This window comes from Salmo salar, chromosome ssa24 (assembly GCF_905237065.1).
Source record: "Salmo salar chromosome ssa24, Ssal_v3.1, whole genome shotgun sequence".
NCBI classification, from domain to species: Eukaryota; Metazoa; Chordata; class Actinopteri; order Salmoniformes; family Salmonidae; genus Salmo; species Salmo salar.
In genome coordinates this window covers 11696183-11721214 of record NC_059465.1, presented here as the reverse complement: position 1 = coordinate 11721214, position 25032 = coordinate 11696183, and the positions used below count along the sequence as shown (strand labels likewise).

Sequence of the window (25032 nt, the reverse complement as noted above, 5' to 3'; positions counted from 1 at the left end):
CAAGCTTCGCTTTACCTTGCTATCAGCTGCGATTACTGAGGTCTATTTTGAAATGTCACACTAAGAGGGGACTCACGCCGAGGGCTGTTGCGGTGACCGTATTACCAAGAATAGTCTGATGGGTGATAATATTAGCCTATCACTTGTGAATTATATATTATCACTTGTGAATGATGCCCAGCATAAGAAACAAGGCCTTTTTGCAACTTGTTCGAATCATAGTCGCACACCTCATGTAGCCTAGTCCATAGGCCTATATGTTTTAATAAGGTTGGTATCACAACTAAAGTGGCCAAATAACTTCTAAAATTAAGCACATTAATCCGCTTTACAAGGGGTGTAGAGCCTAACTGGCATACATAAGCAGCGCGTGAGTTTCAAGTTTGGGGAAGATCATTTTCACCATAAAAATGCACCTTTTATAATAAAAGCATTACATGCATCATTTCATTTGTGGTCACTTTTGAGAATGGTATTTTCCCGCGAATTGATTGCCCTTTTGGAACATTTGCGCTTATTAGCCTACTACCATGTGCACATTGCTACGCTTATAATGTGAAGAAATAGCCTAACAGTTTATCAACATTAAGCTAAATGTTCTGATCTGTTGCGTCAGCCATGTTGCATAAAAAAGTTTTTTTGATGCTAGTGGTTGTATTCATTTGGGATCTATCGTGTCCCACAACTGTCCCAGACTATGTTTGGAATATTTATTTCTCACACCTTTAATCTATGCTATCGTGCCCAGAAACGTGCTCCCTTTACCCTCTGTTCCGAACGTGCTAGACGGCCAGTTCTTATAGCTTTTAGCCGTACCCTTATCCTACTTCTCCTCTGTTCCTCTGGTGATTTAGAGGTTAATCCAGGACCTGCAGTGCCTAGCTCCACTCCTACTCCCCAGGTGCTCTCATTTGTTGACTTCTGTAACCGTAAAAGCCTTGGTTTCATGCATGTTAACATTAAAAGCCTACTCCCTAAGTTTGCTTTATTCACTGCTTTAGCACATTCTGCCAACCCAAATGTCTTAGCCCTGTCTCAATCCTGGCTTAGGAAAACCACCAAAAATCCTGAAATGTCCATCCCTAACAATAACATTTTCCGCCAATATTGAACTGCCAAAGGGGGCGGTGTTGCAATCTACTGCAGAGATGGCTTGCAGAGTTCGGTCTGACGATCCAGGTCTGTACCAAAACAATTTGAGCTACTAATTCTAAAAATTCACCTTTCCAGAAACAAGTCTCTCACCATTGCCGCTTGCTATAGACCACCCTCTGCCACCAGCTGTGCCCTGGACACCATATGTGAATTGATTGCCCCCCATCTATCTTCTGAGCTCGTGCTGCTAGGTGACCTAAACTGGAACATGCTTAACACCCCGGCCATCCTACAATCTAAGCTTGATGCCCTCAATCTCACACAAATGATCAATGAACCTACCAGGTACAACCCCAAATCCGTAAACACGGGCACCCTCATAGATATCATCCTAACTAACTCGCCCTCCAAATACACCTCTGCTGTTTTCAACCAAGATCTCAGCAATCACTGCCTCATTGCCTGCATCCGTAATGGGTCAAACGACCACCCTTCATCACTGTCAAACGCTCCCTAAAACACTTCTGCGAACAGGCCTTTCTAATTGACCTGGCCGGGGTATCCTGGAATGACATTGACCTCATCCCGTCAGTAGAGGATGCCTGGTTATTCTTTAAAAGGGCCTTCCTCACCATCTTAAATAAGCATGCTCCATTCAAAAAATGTACAACTAGGAATAGATATAGCCCTTGGTTCACTCCAGACCTGTCTGCCCTTGACCAGCACAAAAACATCCTGTGGCGTTCTGCATTAGCATCGAATAGCCCCCGTGATATGCAACTTTTCAGGGAAGTTAGGAACAAATATACACAGGCAGTTAGGAAAGCTAAGGCTAGCTTTTTCAAACAGAAATGTGCATCCTGTAGTACAAACTCAAAAAAGTTCTGGGACACTGTAAAGTCCATGGAGAATAAGAGCGCCTCCTCCCAGCTGCCCAACACACTAGAATGGTCCAAACACACCAAGACAGTCGTGAAGAGGGCACGACAAAGCCTATTCCCCCTCAGGAAACTAAGAAGATTTGGCATGGGTCCTGAGATCCTCAAAAGGTTCTACAGCTGCAACATCGAGAGCATCCTGACCAGTTGCATCACTGCCTGGTACGGGAATTGCTCGGCCTCCGACCGCAAGGCACTTCAGAGGGTAGTGCGTACGGCCCAGTACATTACTGGGGCAAAGCTGCCTGCCATCCAGGACCTCTACACCAGGCAGTGCCAGAGGAAGGCCCTAAAAATGGTCAAAGACCCCAGCCACCCCAGTCATAGACTGTTCTCTCTACTACCGCATGGCAAGTGGTACCGGAGTGCCAAGTCTAGGACAAAAAGGCTTCTCAACAGTTTTTACCTCCAAGCCGTAAGACTCCTGAACAGGTAACCAAATGGTTACCCGGACTATTTGCATTGTGTGCCCCCCCCCAAGCCCTCTTTTACGCTGCTGCTACTCTCTGTTTATCTTATATGCATAGTCACTTTAACTATATGTTCATGTACATACTACCTCAATTGGCCTGACCAACCAGTGCTCCCGCACATTGGCTAACCGGGCTATCTGCATTGTGTCCCACCACCCGCCAACCCCTCTTTTTACGCTACTGCTACTCTCTGTTCATCCTATATGCATAGTCACTTTAACCATACCTACATGTACATACTACCTCAATAAGCCTGACTAACCGGTGTCTGTATATAGCCTTGCTACTCTTACTTTCAAATGTCTTCTTACTGTTGTTTTATTTCTTTACACACACACACAAACATACCTTTTTTTCCGCACTATTGGTTAGAGCCTGTAAGTAAGCATTTCACTGTAAGGTGTTGTTGTATTTGGCGCACGTGACAAATAAACTTTGATTTGATCTATTCTACCCTGCCTTTCTAAGGTCTTTGAAAGCCAAGTTAACAAACAGATTACCGACCATTTCGAATCTCACCGTACCTTCTCCGCTATGCAATCTGGTTTAAGAGCTTGTCATGGGTGCACTTCAGCCACGGTCAAGGTCCTAAACGATATCATAACCGCCATCGATAAGAGACATTACTGTGCAGCCGTATTCATCGACCTGGCTAAGGCTTTCGACTCTGTCAATCACAACATTCTTATTGGCAGACTCAACAGCCTTGGTTTCTCAAATGATTGCCTCGCTTGGTTCACCAACTACTTCTCTGATAGAGTTCAGTATGTCAAATCGGAGGGCCTGTTGTCTGGATCTCTGGCAGTCTCTATGGGGGTGCCACAGGGTTCAATTCTCGGGCCAACTCTCTTCTCTGTATACATCAATGATGTCGCTCTCGCTGCTGGTGATTCTTTGATCCACCTCTACGCAGACGACACCATTCTGCATACCTCTGGCCCTTCATTGGACACTGTGTTAACTTACCTCTAGTTGAGCTTCAATGCCATAACTCTCCTTCCGTGGCCTTCAACTGCTCTTAAATGCAAGTAAACCTAAATGCATGCTCTTCAACCGATCGTTGCCTGCACCTGCCCGCCCGTACAGCATCACTACTCTGGATGGTTCTGACTTAGATTATGTGGACAACTACACATACCTAGGTGTCTGGTTAGACTGTAAACTCTCCTTCCAGACTCACATTAAACATCTCCAATCCAAAATGAAATCTAGAATTGGCTTCCTATTTCGCAACAAGGCGTCCTTCACTCATACTGCCAAACATACCCTCGTAAAACTGACCATCCTCGACTTCGGTGATGTCATTTACAAAATAGCCTGCAACACTCTACTCAACAAATTGGATGCAGTCTATCACAGTGCCATCCGTTTTGTCACCAAAGCCCCATATACTACCCACCACTGCGACCTGTATGATCTCGTTGGCTGGCCCTCGCTTCATACTCGTCGCCAAACCCACTGGCTCCAGGTCATCTACAAGTCTCTGCTAGGTAAAGCCCCGCCTTATCTCAGCTCACTGGTCACCATAGCAGCACCCACCCATAGCACGCGCTCCAGCAGGTATATCTCACTGGTCACCCCCAAAGCCAATTCTTCCTTTGGCCGCCTCTCCTTCCAGTTCTCTGCTGCCAATGACTGCAACAAACTGCAAAAATCTCTGAAGCTGGAGAGACTTAGCTCCCTCACTAGCTTTAAGCACCAGCTGTCAGAGCAGCTCACAGATCACTGCACCTGTATATAGCTCATCTGTAGATAGCCCTTCCAATCTACCTCATCCCCATACTGTATTTATTTATTTATTTATCTTGCTCCTTTGCACCCCAGTATCTTTACTTGCACATTCATCTTCTGCACATCTACCATTCCAATGTTTAATTGCTATATTGTAATGACTTTGCCACCATGGCCTATTTATTGCCTTACCTCTCTTATCCTAACTCATTTGCACATGCTCTATATAGATTTTTCTACTGTATTATTGATTGTATGTTTGTTTATTCCATGTGTAACTCTGTGTCGAACTGCTTTGCTTTATCTTGGCCAGGTCGCAGTTGCAAATGAGAACTTGTTCTCAACTAGCCTACCTGGTTAAATAAAGGTGAAATAAAAAAAACACAAAGACAAGCTGACCAATAGAATAGGTCAACTTTTGTACTATAGGGAATGGTAGATTGACATAGGCTAGTGCTTTTGCTGTTTAGGCCTACTCATCTTGTTGGCTGACAAAAAGTAAATGTAGACAGTTCTTCCAATATCTTCAATATGCACCTCGGAATTGGATAAGGACGTGTGCAGTTTCGTCCCTGATGTCGGTCTTCACTTGTAGCCTGTGAGAAGGACCTGATTACGTGACGGAGAGCCATGTGAGTGAGAGACGCTTCGGATTGCGCAGCACACTCACGGAAAAAGGCACAACGCAGCACTCCGGGCCGCTAAAGGCATGGATTTGTTTAGGGTGCGTTACACCCACAAAGGGGATGCCGCCGTGAAACTCAAGGCATTATCAAGTGATTGTCAAATTGTGATTGAGAGACTATTGGAGTGTGTACAGCCTACGCAAAAACATAACAGCGCTCATGCCTTTCAAGTGACTTATCAAATCATAATTAATCTCATCCGTACAATGTATTAAAAATCAAAACATATAGCCCAACGTTTGTAGAACAACTAAAGTTACATTAATAATTCTAAATGAACTCTTTTTAACCACTTAACACAGAATAGCCGCATGTGCGCACTCCCTCATCATTTGGAGAAAATATTTATATTTTAATCAGCTTTGTTCAATTGTATTCTTCATACTATAAAATAATCCCTTGGAATTCTAAGAAAATCTTGTCTACTAAATGAACTAGTGTAGCCCACAGCCGTTTGGCATAGCCAGATCAGGACCAAGCATGTCTAAAATAAATAATGTTTTTAAGGTGTAGGCTATATTACATGTATTTATTCGACTTTTTAAAATGGCTTGTAGGTTATGTGTGGGAAGGCAGGAGACACTAAATGTGTTTATGTTAATTGACGGTCAATTACCTTGTGACCGACAGTTATTTGCTTGATAATCACAGGCTGATGAAATTTGGTGACCGCCACAGCCCTACTCACGCCCTCCACTCAATAAAATCAGGGCAGAGTTTTGTGACTGAGGTCATTGATCACAGCAAAGATTTGTACTTTGAGAGCTACAAAGTGGCAATTAAGCTGAATGCTCTATTATTATAGAAAAGCACTGATTCTGTGAGTGGCTGATGACTGTCATCTGTGACTGAGCTACTGTACCTATTAAGAGTTGGTCACACTTACACCAGACTAACTACCAGTAGTATTAGTAATACTGTGTAGTAGGAGGATGAGTAGTATCACTAGGTAATTACACTTGTTGTTCCATTGTAGTTATGGAATAATGACAATGCCATTTTTAAATTGTTAGCAAATGTGTGTCAGTTTTCTACTCGGTGGTAACAATAGCTTGGGTAGACTTGGCAGCCTTGTTTGTCATGTCTTATCACGTCCCTGTTAATGCGATTTACTAGAGTGAGTGAGAGAGAGAGAGAATAGTAATAATAATTCCCATAATTTGACAGACACCTAATAGTCTTGCCTGCCAGACTCGTGTGAGAAGAGACTGGTATTAGAGATCTCAGTATTATCTGAGCAGTTTTCACAGACACTGATTGCCTGCCTCTGTTGCTAAGCTACATTACATGTCTCTGTTCCTTTCAGTTGTTTAATAATCGGTCTCTGTTGCTTCTCTGCCTCCCTGTGTGTCTACTGTACCCAGTGTGTCTCTCACTGTGTGTCTCTCTGTGTCTAACTTCCATGTCTCTCTGTCTCTGTCTCGCTCTCTCTGTCTCTCTCTGTCTCTCTCTCTGTGTCTCTCTCTCTGTCTCTCTCTCTCTCTCTCGCTCTCTCTGTCTCTGTCTCTCTCTCTATCTCTGTCTCTCTCTCTGTCTCTCTCTCTCTCTCTGTCTCTCTCTCTCTGTCTCTCTCTCTCTGTCTCTCTCTCTCTCTCTCTGTCTCTCTCTCTCTCTCTCTCTCTCTCTCTGCCTGCAGGTTTTGAGCTGCTGTACCAGCCAGAGGTAGTGAGGTTGTACCTGTCTCTGCTCACTGAGAGCCAGAACTACAACACTCTGGAAGCTGCAGCAGGGGCCCTGCAGAACCTCAGTGCCGGACAGTGGACCGTGAGTCTCACACATACAACACACACATTGTAATTACGGGGAATAAGGTCTCTGAACCTCAATAGGAAGGACCAGTTATCCCAAATGGAGCTCTGCAGTGTCATTACCAAACACCCTCCATTTGGTTACTGTGGTGAGTAATATGAGTGTGATCTCTCGTCCAGCTCAGGGGCATTATTTTACCATCACTGGTGTAAAGTACGGAGGCTATTCATGCTCTTCCCTTCAGGAATGGAATGTTCATAGTCAATACAGTGGCTTTGTTAGGCCTAGCAAACTCTGGCATGCTAGCGCCATCCTGATTCAGTTTTTAACACCTATGTGTCACGCTGTAAACATATCCGTTGCCACGGCATGCATCACTAGGCTCCAGTTGGAAAAACACAACACAACAGACAAGATGTTAGATGGATTTGAAAACGTCCAACTTCTATCTCTTTGTTCATTTAAAAACAAAGCTTGCACATAACCTGTACTGTGTGTTTAACATGTATAACATGTGTAGGCTACAGTACATGTACACCCTGTATAAACTGTTTCCTTTTTGCTCTGTTTTCTATCACTGTTCTGCAGTGGTGATTTGTTGTTGTTGTGGTATATATAGAGACAGATTCCATCCCTCTCTCCATGGTTTTCCATTCAGTTTGAGCTGAGGAGGCTGATCGCCTGTCCTCTCTAGGGCTGCTGATCGCCTGTCCTCTCTAGGGCTGCTGATCGCCTGTCCTCTCTAGGGCTGCTGATCGCCTGTCCTCTCTAGGGCTGCTGATCGCCTGTCCTCTCTAGGGCTGCTGCCAACACGTCAAACCTCTGGCATCGAGGAGATGGACATTACTTGTCCCCGCTCACTATTAGGATATCTCAAAGCTTTTCTTTTGTTTTAAATCCGTTTTTCATCCCTTTCTCCCTGCTGCTCCCTAGCTGTTTGACTAGGTGCGGTCTGTTTTTTAGGTTTACTACTGCCACCCAGTGGTCTGGTGTTGCGCCAGTTTAATTACGTCTCAGGGGGGTAATGGTGTTCAGCAAAGGAGCTCTTTCATGTCAAACTTAATGTGTTGTGTTACAGGAAAAGAGAGAGGAAAATGTGTGTTTAATCAGAGACAACAACCAAAATCGGTCAAATCCAGAGATCCACTGTTGGCTGTGCTACTGTACAATAATAGAGTCTGTGTGTGTGGGAGGGGCGTGCGTGTAAGCGGGAGTGTGTGTGTGTCTGTCTGTATTGGCTGGTATTATATTCTCTACATAGACTGGTTATCCATAGCCAGCATGAATGAATGAATGACATTTTTTTTGCTGTCAAATCGTCAATTGGCAACTCATCCCTTATGGGATTAATTGACACATAAATAAACATTACAATAATTCACTGTAGTAATTAAATGATAATTCTTCTTCCAGGGTTCTCTGCATTGCGCATCGCATAAAGAGTAAAAAAAATTATAGTAAATAAGTTTATCTAAACAATAATTACATCCCTAGAGCAGTAAAATGTTATATATATATATATATATATATATAAAATGTCTCATATATATATACACACACATCTCATATATATACACACACATACACACAGACAAATACAGAGCAAACATTTTTTTTACGCAGGGCGAATATATATATATATATATATATATATATATATATATAACATATATATATACATACAGACAAATACAGAGCAAACATTGTTTTTATAGAAAAGTCACTTGAACCCTGTCTGACACAAAGAGAAGATTAATATGGGAGACAAGCCTATACACACTCTGCATGTTCCCCCTCTGTCCCCAGTGGTCCAACTACATACGAGCCACTGTGAGGAAGGAGAAGGGTCTTCCCATCCTGGTGGAGCTGCTGCGTTCTGATGCTGACAAGGTGGTCCGAGCCGTGGCCATCGCCCTGCGTAACCTCTCCATCGACCGCCGCAACAAAGATCTGATCGGTACGATCACTGACCACATGACCTGATCACATGGTCAAACACAAGGCCTCTCTGTAGGGCAAACAGAACAACATTGAGACTAGATAGCTGTTAATGAGGAAAAGAATATGATTGTTGAACCTGTGTATGTCTTTCGCTGAATAGGAATGTGTAATCTACTTATTGTAGAGAAGAATGATTGTAGATTAGTCCAAATTTGAATTGCTCGATATCGAACATTTTGTACAATGCTATTATGCCTCAATACACTATGTAACCATACAAGATACATGTTGACACACCTGTTACCGTTCTACTGCCATCTGACGGTGCCCTCTGCACCCTGTCATTTGACCCCTGCCCTGTAGGGAGCTATGCCATGAGGGATCTGGTGAGTAACCTGCCCAGTGGTCAGCAGCGGCCAGCCAAGAACCTGGAGGAAGACACAGTGGTGGCCATCCTCAACACCATCCACGAGATCGTGACGGACAGCTCCGAGAACGCACGCTCCCTCATCCAGGCCCAGGCCGTCGAGAAACTGGTGGCCATCAACAAGACAAGGTAGGATGATGGCACAGTACAGACCAATACAATACATTTCTTGACTTCTTGTTTTTGTTTTTGTATTATTTGTGTGTTTGTATTTGCTAGACATTCTACTGCACTGTTGGAGCTAGTAACATAAGCATTTCGCTGCACCTGCTAATCAAATCAAAGTTGATTGGTTGCGTACACAGATTTGCAGGTGTACACAACCAATAAACTTTGATTGAGGTTTGATTTACAACATAGTACAACAGAGCACAAAGCAGTCAAACAATTGCATGGTTTTCACATTAGCTGTACTATAACCATTTGCAAGTACAGTATGTACATTAATGACTACATGTGCCACGGGCCTCCCTCCCCATGAGAGAAGTGTCCATACTTTTAAATTATTTTGACTTTAAATGCAATGAATAATATCGTCACATTAATCATATCCATGATATACAGTGTATTCTGCAATCACTCAAGGACCAGGATTGTCTGCTGCTGGCCACATACAATGTAATGACCTCGTGCCTTTTCACATCCTCTCTAGGATGGGTGTTAATGGCCTTTTTAATAATATAAAGTGCTATAAGCTGGATTCCTTGTCATATCATTTTGATCTGTAGAACATTACTTAGATTGAATAGATAAAGCCCGTATCGTGTAGTGTCTGGTTTCTAGGAAACCTACTATAGTGCACTTCACCGGAATACTAAGTACTATGAATAGGAATTCAAGAGATGCTTGAATGATTCCCCAGTTTCCACTTTATTTCATATCACTGTCCTTATTTTCCATTGACTGATCTGATCTACTTGATCAAGTCAGCGGGAGATGATAATGTCTCATTCCACAACCTATTGATGATTTAATTAAGGTTAGTTTCTAATGGGGATTTTACACCTGTACTTTATTGAACACCGTCGGGTTCAAAGTTCTGGTACAAATCCAGTCGGGCACCAAAGGAAGCTCAAACTATATTTATTTACCACAGCTGCATAGCACACCATACAGGTCACACAAGCACATATATTTATACCTTCCAATTAGGCCCTCCTATATCTAGGATGAACAATCAGTCTCTGTTGCTGGGCAGGAAGTAAGTCTGTCTGTCATGTTGGGGGAAACGTTGTGCCCCTCCATGCCTTTTCACAGGACTTCTTAACAGTCAGGAGAGGCCTTGAGTTATTGGGAGTACACATTCCTAGTAGTCTTACTGCAGTCCACTAAATAATTACACTTTTCACACGCAAAAAGCTTAAACCTAACACTACATTCAATCTTTAAGAATATATAAAAGCGATATATTCATACTAAGTATGTAGTGATATAAAAGAGTAAAGATGTAAGCCGGTGTTCTGGACCAGTCACGAGGGTCTATCAGCTGGTACACCAGACTCATGGCTCCTCTTCATCCCTCGTGGAGTCATTCTGGCCTCTCAGAGACACGCCCCCTTTGTACTTTCCCTCTGCCCAAAAACAATGCACATTAGATTATTCCATCTAACCAATAACATGACAATTACTGCTGCTAGGCCAATTATCCAATTATTAATGGACTAAAACGGGCTCAAGTCAAATAGTCTCCAACAATACCAAATAAATGTGTTTTCCCTAAACCCATGAGATTGACTTTGAAGTGATGGAGAACCCCCCCCCCCCATGTAATTAACACTAAGGGCTAAGGAGTACTTAATTAATTGAATGAAAGGAAATGTGTGCGGCCATTGGGGTGTGAATTTAAAGCAAGCTCCTGGGGCCGTCAGTGGGAATAGATGGATGATGGCTTTGAATGTGAGATTGATTGCATTCGCCTCCAGCCTCCACTAGCTGCTGGCAGTGGTTGTGTCCAACGTTCTGGGTTGTATTCACTAGACTACCGGAACTTGTCCAATAAACACGTTTTTGTTGCAAAAACGTTTTCCACTGCAAAATGTTTTGCTACGGTCTGCACTAATGAACGCGACCCTGCTTTCCCCCTTGTCTTGCTCAGCCAATCACCACGTGAGAACAAGGCTGCATCCCACGTGCTGCAGACGGTGTGGAGCTACAAGGACCTGAGAAACGCCCTGACCAAGGAAGGATGGAACAAGAGCCTCTTCCAGGTACACAGCTGTGTAGAAGAACGTGCGTGCGCACATGCACACACACATTCACACGCATCCACAATAAGTACACTCATATGTCCCTACTCTCTCCCTCTCAGCCTACAGCGAGCGGCGCCCCTAAAGCAGCCAAGAACGGCAAGCCAGGCTACGACGACACTACCCTGCCCCTGATGGAGAAGAACCAAGGTCAGTCTGTGACGGCAGGCGAGACTGGGGATCCTCCGGGCCTGGCCTACTGTGGTGAACTGAGTGAGGAAACCATAGATAATATAACTGCTCTGTATCTATGGAGGAAACCGCTGGTGTCTGTCTGCATCAGAAGTCTTGATTAGAATGAGTGCTGAGGAGGATGGCTCTATCTGGACTTTGTTTTGTGTGTCCTCACTCATAGCCATAATACGCACTTTAGGAGTGCTGTGCTTGAAACCTTTCGCCCTCATTGTTCTGCTGCGTTGTTTGATCTTCATGTGCTATAGTCAGTACAATTGGGATGGTGTGGTCTGGAGAATGATGCATCTTGGGTAGATTTATCTAATCCAATAGTGTGTTCCCAATGCAAATCCAAGCATGTAGAGTAGGATATGAAGTTAAATAGAGCAGGGGGTCAAGCCGGCCCACAGGAATAATATAATTTTTGGGGGCGGGGGGGGTTAAATAAACACTCTAGACCACTCTTGAACGTCTAAAAGTAGATCAAAACTATGAAGGAATTATAATGGACCTATAGGTTTTCAAATAACATTTTTCTGGCCTGAATCTGAAATCCCAATGTGGCCCTCGAAATATAAAATGATTACCCAACCCTGACATAAAGGGAGGTACTGTAGCAACCTAATACACTAAACATCTCATTGACAGAGGAGTCGAGGGCATGACAGCACTTTTGTCTTCTTGTTTCTGGCCTTGTGACTTTTTTTGCAACCATGCAAACACATGAAGTGCGGTTGTCATTCACACCCATTCTCAGCCTGCCTGCGTTACTGGTTAAGTGTATCAGCAGACAGTGACTGAGGACCATTGGCCTGAAAGCAACACTGGCTCGTGAATCAAACCAATTGTGTGTGTGGCGCTCATGATAAAAACGGCATATAAATGCTTTTCAGGCACCAAGAAAAATGGAAGTGGTGATATGATACCTATGGACGAGCTTGGTCCAGGTAAGACCGAGTTTGCATGACCTCAATCGCAGACGAGGAGCACTAGTAGTCCCAGATGGAATGTTCTGATCTCTAGGGACTACTGACAGTTCTAGAACCCCCAACAACACCAATGCCAAAATGGAAATTCTAAAACAGTTTGTAGGGTACATTTTTTGCAATATTTGGAATGAACAAAGTTATTAATTGTTAGGATGCTGTAACAGTAGACAATGCAGTGCAGTACTGTTTTACTTATGATGCTGTATGCAAGACCCCTCTCTTAACAAGATGTTGGTATAAGGATGGGCGTTAATTCAGTAGAACAGATGGCAACAGGAAGTGTGGGCAATTTTCTGATTTTTAAATGTTCTCCTCAGTGCTCCTCTTTTCAATGAAAATGCAAACAATTTTCTTGTTTCCTCTCTAACTAATGAGTTCTTCCTCTACGTCAGATGTGCGCCACTCCAGTCCTGGAAGGCTGCATGCAGCTAAGCTACTGTAGTTTCCATCCATGCATTTAAGTGATATCCTTCTGTGATCTTCTCTCTCGCTCTCTCATATTAGATGGCTACACCATCGACCAGAGAGACAAGGACTGCAAGTACAAGAGTAGTGGAGACGGGTCAGTGGACCTGACAGAACGGGAGCCATTGAAGGTACTTCTGGTCTAGACCCACCCGTTACGGCCCATCTACAGCTACACTGACTAGTGGATCAGGCTATTAAAGCACACAAGTCGCGATGCTTCGTTCCTGTTAAGATAGCCTAAACCCGTCTCTCTTAGTGCCCAAAGGACCATGCCAGGCTCTTTGTAAGGAAGGAGTTAAGCAGCAGTTGATGTTGTCGTCTGTCGAGCCGGGTGCCACTCATCTAGCAGTCCAATTTACTGGATGCAGACAGCAGATCTGAGAGCAAAGCAGCAGATAATTGAGCGTAAGCTTTGTGATTGTGAAAGTAATTAATGTGGGACTGGTTAAGTCCTGCTCCTCCATCTAGAGAGAGAGAGAGACTCCCAGGAATATCTGGTAGTGAAGAACTAGAGGTGGTTCGATGGGTCAAACATGCTAACACAGCTAGACTTAATGAATAGAGTTACCATGAGTTTAGACTAGTAGCATGGGAAAAGAGATGTTTACACATTTTGCAGTCGTCCTCTATAGTCCCCCCCCAGTTGCTTCTTGAGATGATTATAATTATAGGACTCAAAACAGGGTTGGGGAATAACTGATTACATGTAATCAGTTGCATGTAATATGATTACAAAAAACCTTTTAACTGTAATTAGTTACATTACCAGCCAGTGGCGGTTCTAGCTTGTATGGCTCCCTGGGCGAACCCCCTCTTCATTCTGCACTAACTGTAATTTGAATTGGAACAACACAAATAAATAATCATAACATTTAATACTATATAAATATAAAAATATATATACAAAAATAAGACTTATAAATATCAAAAAGAAGTAACAAAGACAAATGGAAACAAATTTGTGTTGATTTGGCACTCGAGCGTCAATACATTACCCATCACCCAACACTGTCAACCAAGAGTCAAGACTAAACCAATTCACCTTGGTGGTGTGCAGACTGGTTTTATATTATTCTTAACCATTTCGCACAAACCAGAAAAAAAACTATATTTTCACAGTATTATGAATTAATTGTGGTTTAGTTGGTAGCATTTCGTAGTGTGACTGATTTCTACTAATTGCATTAGTACTGTTCAAAGTTAGAGGTGCGCTATTTGATAGATTCCCCACTCCCCCTACCTCGGGCTTCCAGTGGGGAGACCTGAGGTCAACCCCCCCCCCAGCTCGTACTTCTGAGTGGGCCTTGCTCACAAACTAGAATCAGGGCGCCCACTCCGACAAGGTTAATTGACCCACAGTCCCACATGGTGACATGTCATTGATGTGACATGTAAATGAGTGATAGAAAACCGATCGCGCAAATGTCACCATTCTGATTATTTTTGTGCGGGCGCCCCGTGCCGCCCCCGGCTAGATGCCGCCTCGGGCGGCTGCCCATGTTGCCTGTACCTAAATCCGCCACTGTTACCAGCTAATGTATTGTAATCAGATTAGATACTAAAAAGCTAGATGATTAGTTATTGGATTACTTTTAAATTTAGAACTGATATTTGCTGAAAAGAAGACATTGACACTTTTCTGTTTTCTCAATGACATTCAATTCAGCATTGGAAAAAAGGCTCAAGTTTATGTTTGTTCCACCTGAGCGAGACCACTATGATGACACACCAAATGTGTTTGATGTATCCTTTTTTCCTTCTAATGCCTCTTAAGGGGAAAGTAATCCAAAAATTACATTTCTGATTACAATTTTGGACATGTAACTAGTAACTGTAACGGATTACATTTAGAAAGTAACCTTCCCAACTCTGAACTTCAAGTTCAGAGTTGTTATCCGACCGCAGCTGTTTTTTGGTCTGAAGATGACATAAATAAGTGCTTAGTGTGTAATTGGCAGCTATGCAGCCTGGAGACACAAATGCTTGTCAACATACAGTATGCTTCTTAAGTCCTGCAAAACCTCCAGAAGCAAATTAGCTGTCAGACAGGACTGGAGGTAGCAGATATGTCCTCTGATGCCTACAGCCCCCACCCCCCTTGTTTTGAATTGACTTAAGCACAGAAATAACCAAAACTGCTCAACCCTGCTTTCTACACCTCCAGAAGGCTGCTACCCAAAATGCAACTGCTGTTTGAACTGCTTTGTCCCCCTCTGTTTGCATGGATAATTTGGTTTCTTGATTTTAATCGCCTTTTTCGGACTCTAAAAGCTTCCTTTATGCTAAGGAACTAACCCTGGCATTCCACTCCTCTGTAAAGACTATATTTATTGACCTCTTTGATTTGCTGTTAACCCCTTCTCCCGTTGCTGCAGAATGACACAAATACGAAACACTATGTCAGGAGTAACAGGCCTGCAGTCAATCTGGTGGATGCTTGTGACGTTAAACCTCAGCCTGTTGACTCCTGGGTCTAAATGCATGCATGGTAGGTCTTACAAACGTTTGTTTTTCCACTTTTTGGATTGTTAGTCTCCGTTTTGTTTGCTCCACCACCTTTCTGTTTTAGCCCTCACGTACTTCACTGCTGGTTTGTATGTTTGTTTATGGTTGACCCAGAGTAATTGGCTTATGACACCAAACCTCATTTTCACAGTTTTGAAGCACCTGTTTGATGCACATCCATCTGTTGAAATATGTACCGTTTCCCTTGACTAATTCACATGAAATGAGGTTTGTTCTAAATGATGAAAGGGAATAACTCTATAGACTTTACGTGGATCACACACGCTCCGCTCTAATGAATAGCTTTAGGATGAACACGGTGTATCCCTCTCCCTATCTACGTTCATGACACACACTGTTCCCTGGGACAGAGAGCTCCTCCAGATAAATAATGCATACCTGGATGAACATAGCCAAGCCAGAGGAGCCAGTCTATGTGTAGACTGCCTGTGCTTGGCCAGGCTAGCTACTCTGAGGTTCTCTGGCTTGGCTGTATGACTGTATGTGCTAGGCTAGCTGCTCTGGGTTCGCTTCGTTACAGCTCATTATACAGGATCCTCTCATCACTCGCTCATATCTGTCCTCCTGTCCCATCACTTATCACTGAGTGTTTCTGCTGTGGGTGAGAAGCTGTGGTAGGTGGCTGATCATCAACAGCTCTTTGGAGGCAAAGGGCTGTGTCTGTCTGTCATTGCTGTTAGCCTCAATATTCTCTCATTGCTCTCCCATCGCTCTCATCCTCCTAGGTGAAATGTAGTTAGACAGTTATACAGCTTTGATTGACTCATGTCTGAAAAGCAAAATGATTATCAGCACAGAATCTAAAACAATTGTTTATTTAATACCGCTTTGAAAAATATTTTGATCATCACATGATCTTGTCAAGTCAATGCTAATGAACAAAAAACATATCTAATGTAACAATGACATGCTTAGAATGGACATTGAGTCAATCATGTAAGACAGGATAATCATACGAAAGGCCTTCTTCACTATTGTATTTATTAGGGATCCCCGTTTGCTGCTTCCAGGGCAGCAGCTTCTCTTCCTGGGGTCCAAACACATTAAGGCACTTACATCACACATAAAACTAAAGATAAAACAGTACATCATAACATTATTAAGCACTACATATCTACAATCCAGAATGTATAATACCACCATACAACAATATCACAATGTACATGTGTGTAGAGTGTGTGTGGATTGTGAAGAGACCTCTGGTGGTGTGTTTTGTGGGGTATGCATGGGTGTCAGAGCTGTGTGCAGGTAGTTTAAACAGACAGGTCGGTGCATTCAGCTTGTCAACACTTCATTTGTGTGTTAACCAAGCTGTCTTTTTGCAGCTGCCTTTCAAACATGTCATCCGAACATCTCTCTCGCAGTCTTTTGTCTTCATTTTTCATTGGATTTGACATCTCTCAAGCATGTCGGAATATTGATTTATGTATTTTAGTATTGTGATTTTTGAATTACTGTAATACCACTTGATCACTGTGCCCTCTGACTTACTGTAAAAGCTTGATTATTCAACTGCTTATAAAACCTGGCCTGCGTCCCATGGCACCCTATTCCTTTTATAAGTGCCCTATTATTGACCAGGGCCCATTTGGCTCTGATCAAAAGTAATGCACTAAGTAGGGTGCCTTTTGGGACGCGTCCCCTGCTCCACATAGGAGTTCAGGTCCTACATAATCACCAGTGTCCCCCTCTCTCTCTCTCTGTTTTTTTTCTGTGTTCTAGGCTTAAATAACAACAGCGCAACATCTCAACTAGATGAGGAACTCCCATGTCATCACTGCCATAACACATGGAGCTTATTTTGATGTTGACTCGTCAGCAGATAGACTTTGTAAATGAAAGAGAGAGAGAAACAAAACAACAAAAATGATCATCCATCAGCCAATGTTTCATGCTTTTTGAATCAACAAATGAAATGTATAGAACAGAAAATCAAAAAACGACTACTTCTACTATTACTCATATCTACATTCCCACTGGATGGACAAACATAGTGTACACGAACATGAGGACTGTCAGGATGGAAGAATGGAGGCAGTTATCCTCCTAGAGATACAAGTATTCTAAAGCTCTAAGGATGGCTGCTGGTGGTGTGAGGCAGGAGAGAACATTATGTTTGTTGATTCTACTGCTTGCAAAGGTGGAGGGAAAGGGGAAAGAGAAAATTAACTATTTAATTTTCATGTCAAAATGAAGTTTGCTTCCAATTGTTTATTTCCATGTAACAATTTAGCTTATTGTTTCCATTTTATTTTTGTTAGTTTGTCTTTCCTCAAGGCACTGTAAATTGTATTTGTTTGTAATATTGTTTTTTTTATTTTGCTGGTCTGTCTTTTTCATTTTAGTTTGAAGAAGTGTGGACTGGTGTGGTAGATGGCAGATGAATGTTGGTGTGGTTTTAAGTTGGGGACTTGATGTTTGAGTGTCGCTTAAAGGAGCTGTAGCAGACTCCACACATACGCTTTTCAAACGCGAAGGCTCTCAAACACATTTGGCATACAGTGGTTCACTGTGTTTCTTTAAGTGCACTGGGATCATTGCTGTGCAACGCGTAGGGGACTGACTGGGTGCTGATTCAGTTCATAAACCCACAAGAATTTCACACACCTGCAAGTGTTGATTGGAGTTAGGGAAGTGAAATTACATGTACATTTGGTTGGGTTACTTATGGCTGTTGAGTAAAACAAAATGAAAATATATTTTCTGAATCGATACAGTCTTGGTTGTTTGCTGAAGGTATATGATTTACTCGGTTGGTTGCTGTTTGCCATTGATATGTAATAAAGTTGAATAGGATATAAGACATTTTGTTTATAAATGGATTGCGTTTATGAAGGGAGAGGATTGTGAAGTACACTGAACAAAAATATAAACAAAACATTCAAGGATTTCAAAGATTTTGCTGAGTTACAGTTCACATATGGAAATCAGTCAATTGAAATAAATTCATTAGGCCCTAATCTATGGATTTCGCATGACTACGCAGCGGTGCAGCCATGGGTGGGCCTGGGAGGGCATAGGCTCACCCCTGGGGGGCCAGGTCCACCCACTGTAGAGCCAGGCCCAGTCAATCAGAATTAGTTTTTCCCTACAAAAGTGCTTTATTACAGACATAAATACCCCCCCTCTTCTGAAGAAGCTGGATGTGGAGGTCCTGGGCAGGTGTGGTTACACGTGGTCTGCGGTTGTGAGGCCGGCTGGACGTACTGCCAAATTCTCTAAAACGACATTGGCTTATGGTAGAGAAATTAACATTAAATTATCTGGAAACAGCTCTGGTGGACATTCCTGCAGTCAGCATGCCAATTGTGCACGCTCCCTAAAAACTAAAGACACCTGTGACGTTGTGTGACAAAATTGCACATTTTAGAGTGGCCTTTTATTGTCCCCAGCACAAGGTGCACTTGTGTAATGATCATGCTGTTTAATCAGCTTCTCAATATGCTACACCTGTAAGGTGGATAGATTATCTTGACAAAGGATAAACTGCTCACTTACAGGGATGTAAACACATTTTTGAAAAACATTTGCGAGAAATAATATTTTTGTGCCTATGGAATGTTTCTGGAATCTTTTATTTCAACTCATGACATATGGGCCAGCACTTTACATGTTGTGTTTATATTTTTATTCCGTGTACACGCTCCTGTTGTCAAAGGGTAGAACCTAAAAATGTTTTGTATTTTTGTTGGTTTTATAAATGTATATTAGGGTCAAAGAAAAGCAACAAAGAAAAGCAACAAAAAAAACAAGAAACTTAATTGTGTACTCATAACAGGTCGTTTCGGAAGCACATTCATTGGATAAAGGATCACCATGTTTGTAAACAGAAATAACTACATCATTTAGGTGTGTATCAAATCTGTAGAGTCATGTTAATTACATATTTATATTTTGTACTGTCAAGATTGAAAAAAGAAGACATTTATCTTCAGCTTTCTTTTTAAAGGTGTGATGGACTGATGACCTGGTCTCCAAATCTTTGTAGGAGATTAGGGAGGGGGAAAAAGAGAAAGGGGAAGTGGATAGTTCAGCAGGGGTCACTCAAGAGAAGGATGGGTGGATGCAGCAGCAGGGATAGACAGCAGTGCTAGAATTCCATTTCATTTCACACTGCAATTATATAGTCGCTGATAACCTAAAAACGTGCTTTGATTTTGCCAATGCATCTTTAAAGAACTATTTGAAACAAGCATGAGCAAATGTACAGATGTTTATATATTCTTTAAGTGCCAGTTTTTGTGGTGTAATTGGATATTCAAGTCATTCACATCCGGAGAGAACAGAGGAGAGCAGTTGCATGTGGTTCAAGGCAGAATTTGCATCACATTGTACAAAGTCTGATTATTATATTTTTTGTTCTCTCTAGAGGCAGTTGAAATGTAGTAGAAGATTACGCCGTTGTCTTTTAAAGGGACAAAAGACAAGCTAAACTGCACGTGGGTAAAGATTTAGTGGTGGTGTTGTGATTCGTCTTTCTCCATCTCCAAGTGGACATTGCACTATGAACCTTCTCTCTCCCAATTCTGGGACTCGTGAGGGGGACCTCCACTACAGAGCAGCTTAACTCATGCGTCGGCTATAGGCGAATGGCATGTGCCTGCGTCTGATTTTCTTTGTGATGTGATTTATAAAGCTTGCATATTTTACACTGTGTTTACAAAGACTTATGTGATAAAATAAAGATTAAAAAGTACATGTATTACCTTTTGATTTCAGAGAAAAGTAATGTAATAATGTAAACGTTCTCCATGTCGACATACGTCCTCAGAACTGTGCTTTTCATTGGATTATTCATCTCTGACTGTCTATTCCTGACTGCATTTTGCAGTACACAACCAAAGGACCTGGCGTTGTATTTATATACATATGAAAGTATTCCAGGAGCTTGTTTGTGGATGTATATCTAATTGTACATTTACTAAACAAGATGCTGTGAAAGAAATGCAAGAAAATGGGGCAGAAATTGAATCAAAGGGGCAAGACCTACCTGTGTAGATATCACTGATTCAAACTCTTCAAAATAAAGTAACTGTATCAGTAGCAAATGTGTTTGTAACTATCATGTGCCTTAACCTTTTCCATGGTAGATAAAGAAAATGTGTTTTATATCATGCTTTATCCTCCCTCCGTCCTCCGCCCTCATCCCTTTCTCTGTTTACCTCTTTCCTTCTCTCTTCTTTGCTAGGCTCCCTATCCATCTCTCCCTTCCCCCTCATTCCACACACTCACACATTCACCCACTCTGTCCTCAGTGTAGTCTAGACTGTTGGTGGATATTTGCCTTGTATTACATTGAATTATAAACTTTTAAAAGATGGAGATATAAAAAATGGTTTGATTTCATAGAGTAAGTTGTTATTGCTTTCGTAGCTATCAGAGCGATGCCACAGTGACATAATGTATTATGTTAATTTTACTAATATCCAGAGGCAAGTGTTATGCTTGTTTAAATAACGGGAAAAATACAGATTTGTAGAGTATAAATTTGGTGTGTTTTCAATAAACCATGCCTGGAAAGAACATGTTGCCTGTGTATGTTTGTTTGGTATTCCGCACAAATGCAAGGATATACAGCTTCATGTATTTTACCTGAAGCCGCAACACGAATGTATTGCATAAAGTTGTCACTATTCTCTTATATAGCTTTCTTGTCTGCATGGTTAAATGAGACCTGATGTAATCTATAAAATTAAAAAAACATGCTAATACCAAATCAATTACTGTTGGGAATCCAACAATGGAAATATTCCTATTTTAAGTCATATTTCACAAACTCCTCCTGAATGTTTCATTTCTTGTATAAGCCTGACCTAGTCTATCAAATGTACTTATTTATTACGTAGCCACTACAGTAGCAATTTATCTAATGTTCTATTTCCAACACTACAACGCCATTTCAACTGTGCAACATTTGACAACGTTGCGTTAGTGAATGTGCCTCACATACGTAAAATAGGTCAGGCAGATTTCAAGACACCTATGACTCCGTGAAGGTCCTTTTGTAAGAACAACATGGCAGCCTTATGTAGAGTCAGACACCGGTGGAAACGCACCAACTGCATTCAACTAATTACGAGAAACTTGACTGGTAGGGAGGTTGTTGCCATATTACTAGTTAGCTTGTGACAAACTGACAGATTATCGCACAGCGTTTAGTTTTTTTGTTTGCTACACTACAGTGGCTAACATGACCCTGCTAACGTTAGCTAAGCTACCTGTCACTGCCAAACAAGCTGTCAGTGTGAAGTATTCCTTGTCGACATTAAGTGTCTTTGGCAGAATAACGTGCTGTTTTCAAATGCCCTTCACTCTGCACTTGTCTGCTTGGTTTCTAGATGAGTAACCTCATGCATACATTTTAGTTATGTGTTTATTATGGTATCACTATCAGCATTGTCCAATAGAGATTGAATGGCATGGCATTTGGTTTGTTACAGGAACATTTGACTATGATCTCGTCGTTATTGGTGGTGGCTCTGGGGGTCTGGCTTGTTCCAAAGAAGGTGAGTGTCTCAATCTCAGCGTTAGTATTACAATATGTTATGAGCTAGGGACTTGCCTTTTGTGAAGTCGGTGTTCTTGACCAGGGGTTCACTAACTTTTTCACTCCGCGTTGGGGGACATAGCGCCCAAGCCTATTTCTATGGGCACAAGCACTGTTAATGAAAAACTGTTCAAACCCCTCTTGTTGGCTGAGAGAACATTTGGCAGGGTTGAAGCTCATTTCCTGCAGTTCTATACATTTGGTCATGTGTCTTGTGTGTTCATATATTTGAGTAAGTCAAACATTGCAACAAAATCAATGGGCTAAAAAACGTTGGCTGACATGGGCTAGTTGATCTTGACAAGTTACAAATATCTCTCTACGGTCTGCAATGACTGACATGACTAGAGACACTTCTGATGCACTACCCAATTTATTAATTGCACCGTGTGCATTCTACTATTAGAACTTTCAGTAGTCCATTAAATTATGTCAAATATAAATGGTAAAGTACAGATACACAAAAACACTACTTAAGTAGTACTTTACACCACTGGGAACCACTGTTCTTGGGGATAGTATACAATCACGTACCCCAGATGGTTTGTTACCAGGTTGACTGGCTCAATGGACCCTTATATGTGAAGGTTCTATATGTGGGATAATGTCTAATTCACAGGAGGTTGGTGGCACCTTAATTGGGGAGGACAGGCTCGTGGTAATGGTTGGAATGGAATCGTATCAAACACATGGTTTCTATGTGTTTGATGCCATTCCATTCGCTCCGTTCCAGCCATTATTATGAGCCGTCCTCCCCTCAGCAGCCTCCGCTGGTCTAATTGCAGCTTTACTGAACGTGACGATTGACCAAAACATCATGTACTTTGTTTTCAGCGGCTCAGCTAGGACAGAAAGTTGCTGTGTTAGATTATGTGGAGCCGTCACTTAAAGGTAAGAGAAATGTTATACAGACTGTACATTCCATCATATTCAGCTTGACTTGAACCGTGAACGCATTTCTCCTCTCGGAGTGAAGAAACACTATGCATGTTGTGACCAATCTGCATGAATATTGAAGATTTTAAACAATGTCATGCTTACCTTTCAGGTACTAAGTGGGGCATTGGTGGTACGTGTGTGAACGTGGGCTGCATTCCCAAGAAGCTCATGCACCAGGCTGCTCTGCTTGGCACAGCTGTGAAAGACGCTCAGAAATATGGCTGGCAAATCCCCGGGCCCATCTCCCATAACTGGTAAATCTCATTAGTACGAGAACAATGAAAACCTGTGGATATGCACATTTCCTTAACTATTGCTTTCCAAAATAGCAACATTCTTGAATTCCCATCACTAGATATAATAAGACGATATATACAGTATCCCCAAGCCATAAGACTCCTGAACATCTAATCAAATGGCTACCCAGACTATGTGCATTGCCCCTCCCCCTCTTTTACACCGCTGGTACTCTCTGTTATCATCTATGCATAGTCACTTTAATAACTCTACCTATATATACATATTACCTCAACTAACCGGTGCCTCCACACATTGACTCTGTACTGGTACCCCCCTGTATATAGTCTCGCTATTATTTTACTGCTGCTCTTTAATTACTTGTTACTTTTATTTCTTTTTCATATTTTTCTAAACTGTATTGTTGGTTAGGGGCTCGTAAGTAAGCTTTTCACTGTAAGGTCTACATCTGTTGTATTCGGTGCATGTGACTAATAACATTTGATTTGATTTTTCCAGTCAAAAGTTTGGACACCTACTCATTCAAGGGTTTTTCTTTATTTTTATTTTTACTACATTGTAGAATAATAGTGGAGACATCAACTATGAAATAACACATATGGAATCTTGTAGTAACCAATATAATTTATATTTGAGATTCTTCAAAGTAGCCACCCTTTACCTTGATGACAGCTTTGCACACTCTTGGCATTCTCTCAACCAGCTTCACCTGGAATGCTTTTCCAACAGTCTTGAAGGAGTTCCCACATATGCTGAGCACTAGTTGGCTGCTTTTCCTTCACTCTGCAGTCCAACTCATCCCAAACCATCTCAATTGGGTTGAGGTCGGGTGATTGTGGAGGCCAGGTCATCTGATGCAGCACTCAATCTCCTTCTTGGTCAAATAGCCCTTACACACCCTGGAGGTGTGTTGGGTCATTGTCCTGTTGAGAAACAAATGATAGTCCCACTAAGCACAAACCAGATGGGATGCCATATCGCTGCAGAATGCTGTGGTAGCCATGCTGGTTAAGTGTGCCTTGAATTCGCAATGAATCACTTAGTGTCACCAGCAAAGCACCATCACACCTCCTCCTCCGTGCTTCACGGTGGGAACCACACATGCGGAGATCATCTGTTCATCTACTGTGCATCTCACAAAGACACAGCGGTTGGAACCAAAAATCTCAAATTTGGACTCAACAGACCGAAGGACAGATTTCCACCGGTCTAATGTCCATTGCTCGTGTTTCTTGGCCTAAGCAAGTGTCTTCTTCTTATTGCTGTTATTTAGTAGTGGTTTCTTTGCAGCAATTCAACCATGAAGGCCTGATTCACGCAGTCTCCTCTGAACAGTCCTCTGAGGCTGGTAACTCTAATTAACTTATCCTGTGCAGCAGAGGTAATTCTGTGGTGGTCCTCATGAGAGCCAGTTTCATCATAGCGCTTGATTGTTTTTGCGACTGCACTTGAAGAAACTTTCAAAGTTATTTACATTTTCTGCATTGATTGACCTTCATGTCTTAAAGTAATGATGGACTGCTGTTTCTCTTTGCTTATTTAAGCTGTTCTTGCCATAATATGGACTTGGTATTTTACCAAATAGAGCTATCTTCTGTATCACACCCCTACCTTGTCACAATACAACTGATTGTCCTAAACGCATTAAGAAGGAAAGAAATTCCACAAATGAACTTTTAACAAGGCACACCTGTTAATTGAAATGCATTCCACGTGACTACCTCATGAAGCTGGTTGAGAGAATGCCAAGTGTGCAAAGCTGTCATCAAGGCAAAGGGTGGCTACTTTGAAGAATATCAAATATAATATCTATTTTGATTTGTTTAACACTTTCTTGGTTACTAC

At 42.0% G+C, this 25032-nt stretch overlaps 2 protein-coding genes across 24 annotated transcripts in view; both read left to right on the top strand.

The window, feature by feature from the left end:
* The window catches only part of arvcfb (ARVCF delta catenin family member b), a 250535-nt gene extending 229569 nt beyond the window's left edge, over positions 1–20966 (top strand). For 15 of the 23 annotated variants that reach the window (XM_014170900.2, XM_014170897.2, XM_045706708.1 and 12 more), the window contains 9 exons: positions 6560–6687; positions 8479–8629; positions 8977–9169; positions 11136–11247; positions 11349–11499; positions 12354–12407; positions 12954–13045; positions 15293–15405; positions 17166–20966. In XM_014170900.2, the coding sequence (XP_014026375.2) occupies positions 6560–6687; positions 8479–8629; positions 8977–9169; positions 11136–11247; positions 11349–11499; positions 12354–12407; positions 12954–13045; positions 15293–15394 (983 nt within the window). In that variant the 3' untranslated portion in view covers positions 15395–15405; positions 17166–20966. Of the gene's footprint in view, positions 1–6559; positions 6688–8478; positions 8630–8976; positions 9170–11135; positions 11248–11348; positions 11500–12353; positions 12408–12953; positions 13046–13173; positions 13770–15292; positions 15406–17165 lie in introns of those variants that run through there. The other 8 variants (XM_014170903.2, XM_014170915.2, XM_014170905.2 and 5 more) reach the window with 7 other exon arrangements.
* A 439-nt stretch (positions 20967–21405) lies between these two features.
* Positions 21406–25032, top strand: part of txnrd2.2 (thioredoxin reductase 2, tandem duplicate 2) — a 29165-nt gene continuing 25538 nt past the window's right edge. Inside the window, exons 1-4 of the mRNA XM_014170918.2 lie at positions 21406–21534; positions 21884–21949; positions 22825–22881; positions 23039–23183. Of these exons, the coding sequence (XP_014026393.1) occupies positions 21459–21534; positions 21884–21949; positions 22825–22881; positions 23039–23183 (344 nt within the window). The 5' untranslated portion in view covers positions 21406–21458. The remainder of the gene's footprint in view (positions 21535–21883; positions 21950–22824; positions 22882–23038; positions 23184–25032) is intronic.